The following is a 13181-nucleotide window of genomic DNA, read 5'->3' on the forward strand; positions in this document are numbered from 1 at the left end:
GCCAAAAAACAGGTTGATGGTCACCAGGGGATGGGGACAGCTGTGCAGGGGGAGCCGACTGCTTAATGGGTACAGGGTCTCCTTCTGGGGAGATGGGAGCGTCTGGGAACTAATTAGACCTGGTGGTCACACAACAATGTGAATATCCTAAATGCCACAGAATTGTTTTCTTTAACATGTTTAAACATTTTTTTTTTGAATGATCAGCTTGGGAGTTCTTTTTCTCATTTGTGAACTCCAACTCTGTGGTTTACTGTCTGACTGACCCAGGACAGAGAAGTGACTTCCTGTCACTCAGCCCCCACTTCCCATCTGTAGAATGGTCGTGCTGGCAGCTCCTACTTCTCAAGGAAAATGAAAAGGGCATTTAGGGCACTTGAGGCCAGACCGAGCAGGCAGAAAGAACTCAAGGCACAGTCATACACAGTGGTTTTCGCTCCGTTAAATAACCTCCACTCACACCGTATCCCCCAGAATGCTACCTTGCTGAGCAATACCCTGATTCTGGGAGCTCCAAACACAGATCCCTCCAATCAGCCAAGACTCCCCCTTCCTGGGGCCTGACCCCTTCTTGTTCCTCCTGCCTAGTGCTGGCGTGGGCCGCACGGGCACTCTCATTGCCCTGGATGTCCTGCTGCGGCAGCTGGAGCGTGATCGATGTGTGAGGCCCTTCAACTATGTGAGGAAGATGAGGGAAAGCCGGCCTCTAATGGTGCAGACCGAGGTGATGGGGCTTCTGAGGGCACAATGCGGGTGGTGAGGGAGCCCTGGGGGAAAGCAGGCCAAGGCTCACCCCCTACACCGTGTCCTTCCCCAGGCCCAGTATGTCTTCTTACACCAGTGCATCCTACGATTTCTCCAGCAGCCAGACCAAGCCCTGACAGAAAATGGGGCCGCATGTGAAAACCCACTGTATAAGAATATCTGAGCCTCAGGAAAGCTAAGACCCCAGCCCAGCCAAACATAAACTCTGGATCCCCACTTCAGCCCAGATTCCTGGAGCTCTGGGACAGCAGAGCAGACAGCTGGGTTCCCAAACTCCTGGGTCCTGAGGGTAGAGAACAGCCTCAACTGTTTCCCTAGAGGAGAGAGGGCAGGTGGAAGCAGGTATCCTGGATTCCTGACTCCTCAAAGGAGGGAGGGATGGGAGTTAGGATTTCCTCATTCTTTGAGAGAGAAGGAGGCTGGGGTCTAGGCTGTAGGGTCTTAGAGATGTAAGCTGCATCCTGAAGAAAGAAGAAACTAGAGTCTGGAATGCTAGCTACCCCCAGGACCAAGGGTAGGCAGGATCCATGCCATGTTTTACTTCAGAAACCATATCAGTCTTCTAGGATCAGAGATTTCCCTGCACCCCACTGCCTGTACATATCTTTTTCTTCTATCCCATAATTTATTAAATCACTATTCTCCCTACAGATGCTTGCTATAGTGGATTTCTGGGTCTAGAAATAATACTGGGGTGGGAGTGGGGCTGGATTCCCAATGTTCAGGAACTGAGGTAAATGTCCTAGGGGATAGCTAGAGGGATCCACAGTTTTGCACCCCCCAAAAATGTGTTTGGATGGTTGAGTCTTTCAGAGAGGGTTGGAGGTCCACACTTGTGTCCCGGGTCTGGGCAGTGTGGACGCCGTTTCCTGAGTAGGAACATAGGGGGCTTGCTTCCTGGGCCTCGTGCTGGAGTGAGGTCTGGGGTAGACTCACTGGAGGCTTTCGCGCTGAGTCTTGTGTCTCAGTCTTGTGTGGATATCTGACTCCTTGGGTTCTAGGAGAGAGTGTCCGGGGTCCTAGGACCAGGTATTCTGGCGGGGGTGAGGGTGGAGGTGCGCAGATGGGGCCTGGATGCCAGACAGCTGGATCAGAAAGCAGAAAATCCTCGGGGACCAGGAAAAATATCCGTGGACGCCCTAGTGGTTCCTGGCTGGGGGCGGGCCGAGGGGCGGGCCGGGGCTCTCCCAGTACCCGAGTCCTAGCACGCACGCACGCGCGCGCGCGCACACACACCCACCCACCACTCCCGGGCTGGCTCCGCTCTGCCGCGCCCCCGCCCCACCGAGTTCAGCGATCAGCACCCAGGACAGCGCCATCCGCCCGCGTGCGGAGGCGGGGTCCGGGCGGGGCTGGCGCCGGAGTGTCTCCAGAGAAGGTCCAGTCCAGCCGCCGAGAGGTAGGAGTCTTGGGGACCCCCTCCCAAAGCCCCTTCCTCATCCCCATCCCTGGAGAGACGAGGCGTGAGTGTGTGTGTGTGTGTGTGTGTGCGCGAGGTGGGGGGACAGAGGGCGTGGGAGGGCTGGAGACTGCAAAGGGAAGATTGGGATTTAGGGACAGGTGTGTGGAGACAATGAGCAGAGGGGAAGGGGGCGCAGGCAGGGGGCGAGAGTGGGACACCCCTGGAGACACAGCCCGGACCACAGGCAGAGAGCAAGGGAGACAGAGACAGGAGCGGCGAGAGGCGGGTGGGGGGATGGACAGAAATAGGGAATGGAGAGAGAGGGGTGGGCGCCGAGGCGGTCACGAGGACAGGTGTGAAGACCGAGCTTGGGATGCGCTGGAGAGACAGCAGGCCGGGAAGGATGCGCGTCCCCCACCATGCACCCCCCACCGCACCCCCCGCCGGGGCAGCGGAGGCAGGGAGCCCTCCGCAGAGCCGGAGAGGCCGGGGAGCCCGAGGCTCCGCCCGCAGGGCCAGATGTGCGGGGAGGAGCCAGCCGTGGGCGCGTGGACAGACGGCCGAGGTTGCCCCCTCCCCACGCTCGCTCCGCGCGGGGTCCGGGGCTGAGGTCCAGACCGCGAGAGGAGCGAGCCTGCGGCGCCTGGACTCTGCATCTGTACGTCAGCCCCGCCCGTTGTCTTGGCAACAGCCAGGGCAACCATCCTAGCTCCGGCCCCGCCCGAATCAGCCACCCGTTGCTCGGGGCGACCCAGGGCCCCGGTTCCCACGCCTGCCTTCGCCCACTTCCGGTTCAGGCCAGTGGAAGGGAATGGAAGCGGTAGAAGTCGGCGGGACTCCTGGGGGGCTGGCAGGGCGGGGGCGTCCCTGTGGGATGGAACGAGGTCCTGGAACCTGCCCCCCGCGCCCGCCCTCCGCCGCGGGAAGGCTGATACTACAACCCTCAGCATGCCTCGCGGCTGCTGGCTAATTCCTAGGCGGCCAGTCGCCCAGGGGCCTGATGGGAATTGGAGTCCCGCGTTGTTCCGAACGCAGTTCGGCTTCAATGAATGCACGGGGTGGGCGTGGGGGGCTAGGGCTCTTGGGTGCCTCCGCAGAAGGGACCGTAGGACCCCGCCGCCATGTTCTCGGAGCCCCCAACCCCGGGGCTTCCAGCGCCCGACACGCCTCCTGACTCCAGTCGCATCCGCCACGGCCCAGGTGAGCGAGTTTCGGGGCCAGAGCGGAGGGAAAGCCCGGCTGGGATTCTCGGGGGCGGGATTCGGACTCGGCTGGCGGGCGGGGAAAATCCGAATGGTATTGCCGTCGGAATCCTGGACTTGACTCTAAGTCAAGTAGAAAGGAACAGGTTTGCAAGGAAATCGAGCACCAAATCAGAGTGTGTAATGGAATGGGATCTTGAACTGTGAATTGGAAGGGTCACTTTTGCTTTCTTTTAGAAATAGAGAAACTGAGGCAGGGGAGGGGCATGGCTTTTAAAAGCGTCAGGGGTTGAGTAGAAATTAGAATGGGGGTGCAAGGGGAGGTGCCGGTAACAGGCAAAAACATCTGGATAGTGTCAGCCAAGAATAGGGTATCAAATCGCTTTAGAGGTGAGAGCAGTGGGAAGGAAAACACGATAATATAACGGACTGGAAATGGCTGGAGGGGAAGCAAGGCCAGGATTCCAGCTTCCACGTGTAATTCGGACTGAATCAGTCAGCTTGCTTCCTAGGGCTTCAATGAGTGTTGTCTCCATGCCCTCTGCAGTACCACCCTGGGCCCTGGCTGCCATCCTTCTGGTCTCAGGCCTCCTCCTCTTTGGCTGCTGTTTCTGTCTCTACCGGAAGCGTTGTCGGAGGCGGTTGGGCAAGAAGAGCCAGGCCCAAGCCCAGGTCCACCTTCAGGAAGTGAAAGAACTGGGCCGGAGTTACATAGACAAGGTGTGGCCTGGCCTGGCCCCTTAGCCCTGCCCTGTCCTGCACTCTTCCCTCCTATGCCCACCTCATTCACTCATCTCCCCAGGTGTTTAGCCCTGACCTGGACCCTGGGGTTCTGTAGCTGGGCTGCATCTAGTCACTTCTCGTGAGAACCAGTCTGGTGGGGAAGCCAGACACTCACAATTCGGGGTGCTATGTGCCACATTAGGGATAGCTCAGAGCGTATCGGCGTGCAGAGAAACCACCTGATAGCCTAGAGAGCACAAGAATGCTTCCCAAAGAGAGGTATTTCCTGTGTTGAGACCCAAGGAACACACACAGATAGCCAAGAACAGAAAGGACATCGTAGCTCGAGGGAGGAACATGAGCCAAGGCCTAGAATTTAGATGTTGAGGCATCTCACAATAGCTGGAGCACAGAATATAAATATACTGCACCCTAGAATAGATGTCTGAAGAGCTCAGTGGTCCCATGTCAGGAGGGCAATTGGGAACCATAGAAAATTTGTGTTGGAATGAATCCTCTGGAACCCAGATTTGGGGCAAGGAGGCCAGGGAAGAGGCTAGTGTGGCAGCCCCAAGAGAATGAAAGAAACATGAGTTGGAAGAAACCACCGGAGTGGAAAATTAGAGGTTACAGATATAAGAGTCTGAGCACAGAACCAGGCAATCCTACGTTTCCAACCCAGAAAAACCACTCCCCCAGCTTTGTGACCTAGGGGAATTCACTATCCTTCTCTGAGCCTCACATTCATGGTCTGTAACCAGTATCTCCCCTCTTCCCTTCATAACAAATAGCTGTTGTAATTATAACCCCATAAGGCTGTTGTAAATATCACCCTTTAGGGTCCTGGTGTCCAGCCTCCATCCCTGTCCCTCAAGCCAGTGATGTCCAAAGACCACCTGCCAGACTCACCTCAGGTTCTTGTGGAAACACAAATTCTGGGTCTTGCTCCAGACCTACCGCATCAGAATCTCTAAGTGAAGGCATTTTACCACATTTCTCAGGGAAATTCTGATCACTTGAATTTTGAAAATTGGTGGCTTAGGTTAAGGAGAAGTCTTGTTCTAGCTTCGAATGGCAAATACAAAAAAAAAAAAAAAAGAATGGCAAATACAGGGTAAATATACCATTTCTCCTTCATGTTTTTCTGTGACAAGGTCATTAATCAACATGTCAACTTGGACAACAACCCTAGTACATCCATTAGCATGTGAAATAAAATCTTCTGCCTCCTTCTTGTACACAACAAGGTGTGATTGGTACTTGTTTTTCTAGTCTAGGCATGACAAACACACTGAATACATGTCACTGTATCTGTTCTCCCCCATAACAGATGTCATTCATCAAACTTCGACTAAGTACTGCATCCATGTTACTATGACTAGGCCCTGCCTGTGGCAGACATCATTAATCAAACACTGGCTCTGCTTAGCCTGCAAGGGCTCAGCAGTAGCCTGAGGGATCAGTGAGTCTCCCTTGGCTTCTGGGCCTGGAGGATACCACTATCAAGGGAAGAGTTCACCTACTCTTGCTCCTGGCTCCTTAAGGTGCAGCCAGAAGTGGAGGAGCTGGAGCCAGCACCATCTGGGCCAGGGTCACAGGCAGCAGAGAAGCATGAGCTAGGACGGCTGCAGTACTCACTTGATTATGATTTCCAGAGTGGCCAGGTGGGTGTGGAGGAGGGAGATGGTGTGGAAGGGAGGGTCGGAGAGTTCTAACTCCCTTTTAGAGGAGGCTCCAGAAAGGAAGCCGAGACTAAAGTCCCCTCATCACCTTTCAGCTGCTGGTGGGCATTGTACAAGCTGAGGGATTGGCTGCCTTGGACCTGGGTGGCTCCTCCGACCCCTACGTGAGGGTGTACCTGCTGCCAGACAAGCGGAGGCGGCATGAGACCAAGGTGCATCGGCAGACACTGAACCCACACTTTGGGGAGAACTTTGCCTTCAAGGTGAGCTCCTGGCCTCTGTGCTCCAGGCTTGGCAACCTGCTCCCAGTCCCTGAGATACTGGGGAGCGACCCCTTCAGCTTTTTCTGGAGGCAGCCACAGCTCAGATAGCAGCTACCAGCTCTGAGGACTTTTTTTTTTTTTTTTTAAGATTTTGTTTATTTATTTATGAGAGACACACGCACACACAGAGAGAGGCAAGACACAGGCAGAGGGAGAAGCAGGCTTCATGCGGGGAAGCCTGACATGGGACTCCATCCCTGGTCTCCAGGATCATGCCCTGGGCTGAAGGCGGCACTAAACCGCTGAGCCACCTGGGCTGCCCAAGCTCTGAGAACTTTTACACAGAACCCAGTCCCCTTGGGGCACTACTGACCCCCAGGCTGTTCCTTTGTCCCATTTGGGTTCCACAGATTTCCGCCCAACTGTTCTCTTGAACCCTTGTTGCCCAACTTGCCACCTTCTGCCTGGATGTGCTGTGCCCGGCTTCCTGTCCCTCTTACTTCCTACTCTTCACCTGTGCTCTCTTCTCTGTGGCCCCCTTATCTAGGTCCCCTACGTGGAACTGGGGGGCAGGGTACTCGTCATGGCAGTGTACGACTTCGATCGCTTCTCCCGCAATGATGCCATTGGGGAGGTGCGGGTCCCCATGAGTTCGGTGGACTTGGGGCGGCCAGTGCTGGCCTGGCGCGAGCTGCAGGCTGCTCCACGGGAGGAGGTGAGCACGCGTGGCCATGCTCCCACGGCTGAGCCAGCCCACTGTGAGCCCAGCCAATCAGATCAGAGGCCTCTCAGGGCTCCAGTCATTACACCTGATGCAGATGGTAGTCCCAGGGCCTGTCCTGGTAGGTCACCATCTCCACTTCTCCTTGGATTGTACCACTGTGGTCTTCACTGGACCACTCCATTCTAAGGCGAGGGGGAGGGAAGGAAGGTCCGAGAGGGGATGGACGTGAAGCAGGGCTCCAGCGATGGGTCCCTCTCCGTCTTTTAGCAGGAGAAACTAGGTGACATTTGCTTCTCCCTCCGCTACGTCCCTACGGCCGGTAAGCTTACCGTCATTGTCCTGGAGGCTAAGAACCTGAAGAAGATGGACGTAGGAGGGCTCTCAGGTGTGTGGGAAGCAAGGAAATGGTGGTAATGGGGAGCTCTGTAGCAAAGGTTCTGGCAGCTTCTGGGTCCTGGGAGTCCCTTGGTGGAGAGAGTCCAAGACTGCCCTGGAGGATATGGATTTGCTTTGGACACAGTAAGAGAGAGCTGAGGGGTGCACAGACTGTCTCTGTGTTGTTCCAAAGCAGAGTCTCATGCATCCTCCTCAATATGATCCCAGGGACTCTGTAGCTGGGGGACTATAAGACTCCTTTTTCTGCCCAGATCCGTATGTCAAGGTCCATCTGCTGCAGGGGGGCAAAAAGGTGCGTAAGAAGAAAACCACCATCAAGAAGAACACTCTGAACCCCTATTACAATGAAGCCTTCAGTTTCGAAGTGCCCTGTGACCAGGTGCAGGTGAGCTCAGACCTACCCAAAGCCCCTGGAAGAGCAGCCTGAAAGAGAGACTCCTTAACAACCGTTAAAACCAGGTCCTGGGAGCCTGAGGTTGTGTTTCTGAAGTCAGTTTCCTCTTCAGAGGACCAGGGCTCCCCACCCCCAAGCAAGATCAGGTTGTCCCACCTCCGAGTAAGACCAGGATGCCCCACCTCCAAGTAAAACCAGGATACCTTGACCCCCAGCAAGACCAGAATGCCTTATACCCCAAGGGCACCCCCCTCAGGAGTTATGGGTACTAAGGAAAAGATTTCCCCACAACTGTTCAGGAACAGGGCCTAGCCAGGACCCAGGCCTGGCCACTGCACATATTTCAGAGTTCTGAAGGTTTACCCCCCTTAGGACTGTTCCCTAAGGCTCCTAACAACCCCTTACCAATGGGGTCCTGAGGGTTTAGCTCCTTTGAAGTCTCATGGCAGAGGAAGAAAGACTCCAGAGCATCCCTGTAATAGAGGCTGTCCCTCCTTTCACCTCCCATCCCCTCCACCATTAGAGTCCCCTGACAGGCCTTAGCTCAGGGTGCTAACAAGTCCCCTAAGACCTCAGATTGTTAGGGACAGGGTCTCCTTGGCAATGATACCTGAGCCCCTCTCTGCCATGCCTTCTTCCCAAACCCTGTCTTTTCCTGTCTCCAGAAGGTCCAGGTGGAGCTGACTGTGCTGGATTATGACAAGCTAGGCAAGAACGAGGCCATCGGGAGGGTGGCTGTTGGGGCGGCGGCTGGGGGAGCTGGCCTGCGGCACTGGGCAGACATGCTGGCCAACCCCCGGCGGCCCATTGCCCAGTGGCACTCTCTGCGGCCCCCTGACCGAGTGAGGCCGCTGCCTGCACCCTGATCCCCACCTCAAGCCCCTTGCCAAGCCTGGACTGAGCCCCTGATCTCAGACTCCTGGCCAGAGCCACACCCAGGTCTACCTTGAAGCCTTCTCTGACCGCTGACCAGCCGAACCTGCCCCATTCCTGCCTTCCCATTCCCCTTTGTACCAGTCGCAGTGACTTGCCAACTCTCCCACCAAGCACATACTCAGAAGCCCCAGGGACCCCTGGGGGAGGGGAACAGTCTGGCCTGCCCCCACCCCAGTCTCCCACTCTCTGCTTTGACAATCAGTGACCCAGCCTACTACCCCCTTTGCTCCCAGTGCCCCTCTTCCTGCATTGGATCACCCGCTCCCATCCCTAGTCAGATTTCTACACCATTCCTGGGACCAAATAAATACTCAGCAACTTTGGTGGCCTGGCCTGGTGCTTACTGATGGGGTGGAGGGGGCAGGGCAGGGGCCAGGGGAACAAGAGAGTGGGATCCCCCAAGGGCAAGAAGGGCCCCCCCAAGGGCCCATCTTGGAAACATACTGAGGGAACCTGGCCTGCCCACCCATCATCCATGTATTCATTTATTCATTCAAGCATCCCTCAGAGCCTGGGTTTCCTCCGGTGAAAAAATAGTTGTAACAATACCTCCTGTATGTTTGTTATGAGGAGTCCATGAGAATCACTTACTGCTCACAAATTTAATCCGCTCCCACACCTGTACCTTACATAGATTTTCATACTCATTGGACGCCGGGGTGGCTCAGCGGTTGAACATCTGCTTTCTGCTCAGGGCCTGATCCTGGAGTTCTGGGATCAAGTCCCACATCGGGCTCCCTGCATAGAGGCTGCTTCTCCTCCCTCTGCCTGTGTCTCTGCCTCTCTCTCTTTATCGCTCGTGAATAAATAAATAAAATCTTTAAAAGAATTTCTTTCTTTTTCTTTTTTTAATTCACAAGCGAAACAGAGAGAGAGAGAGAGGCAGAGACACAGGCAGGAGGAGAAGCAGGTTCTGTGCAGGGAGCCTGATGTGGGACTCGATCCCGGGGCCCCAGGATCATGCCCTGGGCTGAAGGTGGCGGTAAACTGCTGGGCCACCTGGGCTGCCCAAAAAAAGATTTTCATACTCATATTTTCCCCTCTTCCCTTCTTTCTTCCATTATTCATCCATTCTGTTTTCCGAGATCTTCACTGTGGCAGCTTCTGTTAGATGCTGGAAACCCCGAGTTGATGTAGATCTGGACTTGACCTCCAAGCGATGTACTCTCATCACCGAGACAAAGTAGATATGCAGAGTCTGGGAATACCCAGAGACTGGGAGAAATAACAGAACTATGCAGGGAAAGCCAACGGTTCCACCTCTTCCTTCCTTCAACAAATTCTGCTTCCTAACCTGTGTCTAGGAAAGACAGTCATTTCCTTGGCCTCTCCCTCCTCTCATCTCAGACAGGTTTTCAGGTGGTAGATAAAGGTCCATGAAATTTGGCAAGAGAGCTCTTGGACCAACAGGTTAAGTGGAAATGAGACAAAAGTTTGCCCCATGTACTAAAGAAAGGGCAAAGTATTAATTTGCACTGAGCTCCTTGATGGCCAACCATCAGGGAAAAGGGAAATCTGGTCAGTTACAGATTGTGATGTCCATGCGATTTAACAAATTTCTTCAAGGGGGTGCAGTGATTATCTATCTATCTATCTATCTATCTATCTATCTATCTATCTATCATCTATCTATCATCATCTATCTATCTATCCATCCATTCATGAGAGACAGAAAGAGAAAGGCAGAAACGTAGGCTGAGAGAGAAGCAGGCTCCCTGCAGGAAGCCAGATGCAGGACTTGATCCCAGGATCCCAGGATCCCACTCTGAGCCAGGGACAGACGCTCAACCATTAAGCCACCCAGGCATCCCAGATGCGGTAGTTTCTCATGTATGAGTGAATGAGGGGACATCTTTATGAAAACAACATGAGGTATTACTATTGTTACTATTACTGCTACTCCTGCTAATAATAATCTTCACAACCACCCCATGAAATAGACATGATTATTATTCCCAGTTGACAAACGAAGACATTGCCTCAGAGAAGTAACAGGACCTGCCTAGGCTCATACAGCCAGGAAATCTGTCTCTAAATCTTGGGATTGAATATGTTCTGAGTTAAATGATGACATTGGGGGCCCTGGTATTGTGTCTCAAGAGAGCAGACAAGTGAGAAAAATAAAATCATTACAAATAGTGGACTGTATTGGGAAGTAAACTAGTGAGAGCTGAGATAATTTAGAAAGAGCAATCAGGGACAAATTTCCTAAAGAGGTAATGTTTGAGTTGTGCTTTGAATGACAAGAAGCAATGAGGCTTGCAAAGATAAGAGGGGAATACAATGGAATATTATTCAGTCATAAAAAGGAATGTTTGTACCAATTTCATGCTACAGCAAAATGAAGCTTGATTGTAAGCAAAAGAAGTCAGAAATAAAAGGCCACAGATTATATGATTACATTTGTATGAAATATTCAGAATAAGCAAATCCACAGAGAGAAAAAAAAGTAGGTTTGTGGTTTGCTGCACTAGGGAGAGGGAGAAATGGAAAGTGACTGATTAATGAATACAGGACTTCCTTACGGAACGATGAGAAAGCTCTGTAAGTAGATGGTGGTGTTGGCTGCAGAATATTGTCAATATACTAAATGTCATTAAACTTTATGTTGCATGGAATGCCTGGGTAGCTCAGTGGTTGAGTATCTGCTTTTGGCTCAGGGCATGATCCCAGGATCTGGGATCGAGTCCCACTTCAGGCTCCTTGCAGGAAGCCTGCTTCTCCCTCTGCCTGTGTCTCTGCCTCTCTCTCTGTGTATCTCTCATGAATAAATTAAAAAAATCTTTAAAAAAGTTTTATGTTGCATGTATTTTACCACAATAAAAATAAGATGAAGGCAAAAAGAATTCCAGGCAGAAGGAACCCTAAATTGCAAAGGCCCTGGGGCAGGAACAGGCTTGGTGTGTTCTCAAAAGAGCCAGAAGGCCAGTGAGTCCTGCATGGTGTGCAGAGACCTCAGCTTCACTTCCCAGTGCCCAGAACTGTCCTCAGACTGTCCTCTGTCCTCAGATGGACCCCTTTCAATGCATCACATCACTGCCAGCTGCATGTTACCATTCATAATTTACGGAGCAGAAAACTGAGGCACAGAAAAAGTGACTGATTTGTCTAAATGAAGTAACTGAATATAAAGTCCAGAGGTGATGTCTATTAGTATTCTATCATACAGTAACATAGTATTTCCCAGGGTCAAGATAAAGGTTCCACATTTTAAGGCAAAGCTGAGGAAACAAAACAAAACCACCATTCAGGGGCACCTGCATGGCTCAGTGGTGGGCACCTGGGTGGCTCAGTGGTTAAGCATCTGCCTTTGGCTCAGGACTTGATCCCAGGGTCCTGAGATGGAGTCCCGCATGGACTCTTTAAAAAAAGAAAAACAACACCATTCATCAAGATAAATAGAATTTTAATACAATATTTTTAAAATAAAAAAAAAACCCAAAAAAAGGGAAAAGAAATAAACGATGGGCGGCCATCGCCGAGGCGCCAGCAGCCAATATGAAGTTCAATCCGTTTGTGACTTCTGACCGAAGCAAAAATCGTAAGCGGCATTTCAATGCGCCTTCCCACATTCGCAGGAAGATCATGTCTTCCCCGCTTTCCAAAGAGCCAAGGCAGAAGTACAACATGCGGCCCATGCCCATCCGGAAGGATGATGAAGTGCAGGTTGTGCGAGGACACTACAAAGGTCAGCAAATCAGCAAAATAGTTCAGGTTTACAGGAAGAATTATGTCATCTACATTGAACAAGTACAGCAGAGAAGGCAAATGGCACAACTGTCCACGTGGGCATTCACCCTAGCAAAGTGGTTATCACTAGATTAAAACTGGACAAAGACCGCAAAAAGATCCTTGAGCATAAAGCCAAATCTCGCCAAGTAGGAGAGGAAAAGGGCAAATATAAGGAAGAAACCATTGAGAAGATGCAGGAGTAAAGTAACTTAAGTGACTTTAAATAAAAACTTAAAATGAAAAAAAGAAAGAAATCAACGATGGATAAAATATAAAAATTTTAAAGACAAGGTCTGACTGTGCACTTGGACCACCCCTCTTCATACTACTCCTGGCCCTGGTTCTCATAAAATTTTATTTAGAAAAATAGGCAGCCAGTGGTCCTAGTTTGCCAATTTGATTTTTTAAAACGATTGCGTTAAAATAAAATATTATTTCCTTCATTTGAATACAATTGATGTAAAAAAACCTTAAGACCACCAGCAATAGGAAAATATAGTAAAATAAGATGTGATGAGTTTTGAGTATATATTGCCTTTATTTTATTTTTAAAATTTATTTATTTTTAAAGATTTTGTTTATGTATTCATGAGAGACACACACACAGAGGCAGAGACACAGGCAGAGGGAGAAGCAGGCTCCATGCAGGGAGCCCGATGTGGGACTCGATCCCTCATCCCCGGACTCCAGGATCATGCTCTGGCCCGAAGGCAGGCACTAAACGGCTGAGCCACCCAGGGATCCCTGTATTGCCTTTATTTTAAGATAATGCATTTAATTTGAGTTTAATTTTAGGAATTAGTAAGTCAGTTTAATTTTCAGCAACGACTGTGGGTAACAGCCAGGTTGCAAAATTCCTGACAATTGAGCAGCCAGGGGCCAGTCTAGCTAGCACCAGCACCTTGCTGCATTTCCCGCCTGGGTGGTAGGATCACGGTGTGGGGTGGAAGGGGACACAGAGG

General features: G+C 51.7%; 1 protein-coding gene and 1 pseudogene across 4 annotated transcripts; both read left to right on the plus strand.

Annotated features, from left to right (window-relative positions):
* Positions 1–1989: 1989 nt before the first annotated feature.
* SYT5 (synaptotagmin 5) lies at positions 1990–8810 on the plus strand. 4 transcript variants are annotated; one of them, XM_072843571.1, is made up of 9 exons: positions 1990–2164; positions 3244–3367; positions 3917–4089; positions 5637–5756; positions 5870–6037; positions 6585–6752; positions 7032–7146; positions 7409–7542; positions 8217–8810. In XM_072843571.1, the coding sequence occupies exons 2-9, from the start codon at positions 3289–3291 to the stop codon at positions 8415–8417; spliced, it is 1158 nt and encodes a 385-aa protein (XP_072699672.1). In that variant the 5' UTR covers positions 1990–2164; positions 3244–3288; the 3' UTR covers positions 8418–8810. The 4 variants fall into 4 exon arrangements, with proteins under 4 accessions (XP_072699672.1, XP_072699678.1, XP_072699653.1 ...); XM_072843552.1 differs by having other exon boundaries at positions 1991–2164; positions 7029–7146; XM_072843562.1 differs by lacking the exon at positions 1990–2164 and adding an exon at positions 2688–2825 and having other exon boundaries at positions 7029–7146.
* Positions 8811–11961: 3151 nt separating this feature from the next.
* LOC140642711 (large ribosomal subunit protein uL24-like) lies at positions 11962–12448 on the plus strand (annotated as a pseudogene).
* Positions 12449–13181: the final 733 nt, after the last annotated feature.

This window comes from Canis lupus, chromosome 1 (assembly GCF_048164855.1).
Source record: "Canis lupus baileyi chromosome 1, mCanLup2.hap1, whole genome shotgun sequence".
NCBI classification, from domain to species: domain Eukaryota; kingdom Metazoa; phylum Chordata; class Mammalia; order Carnivora; family Canidae; genus Canis; species Canis lupus.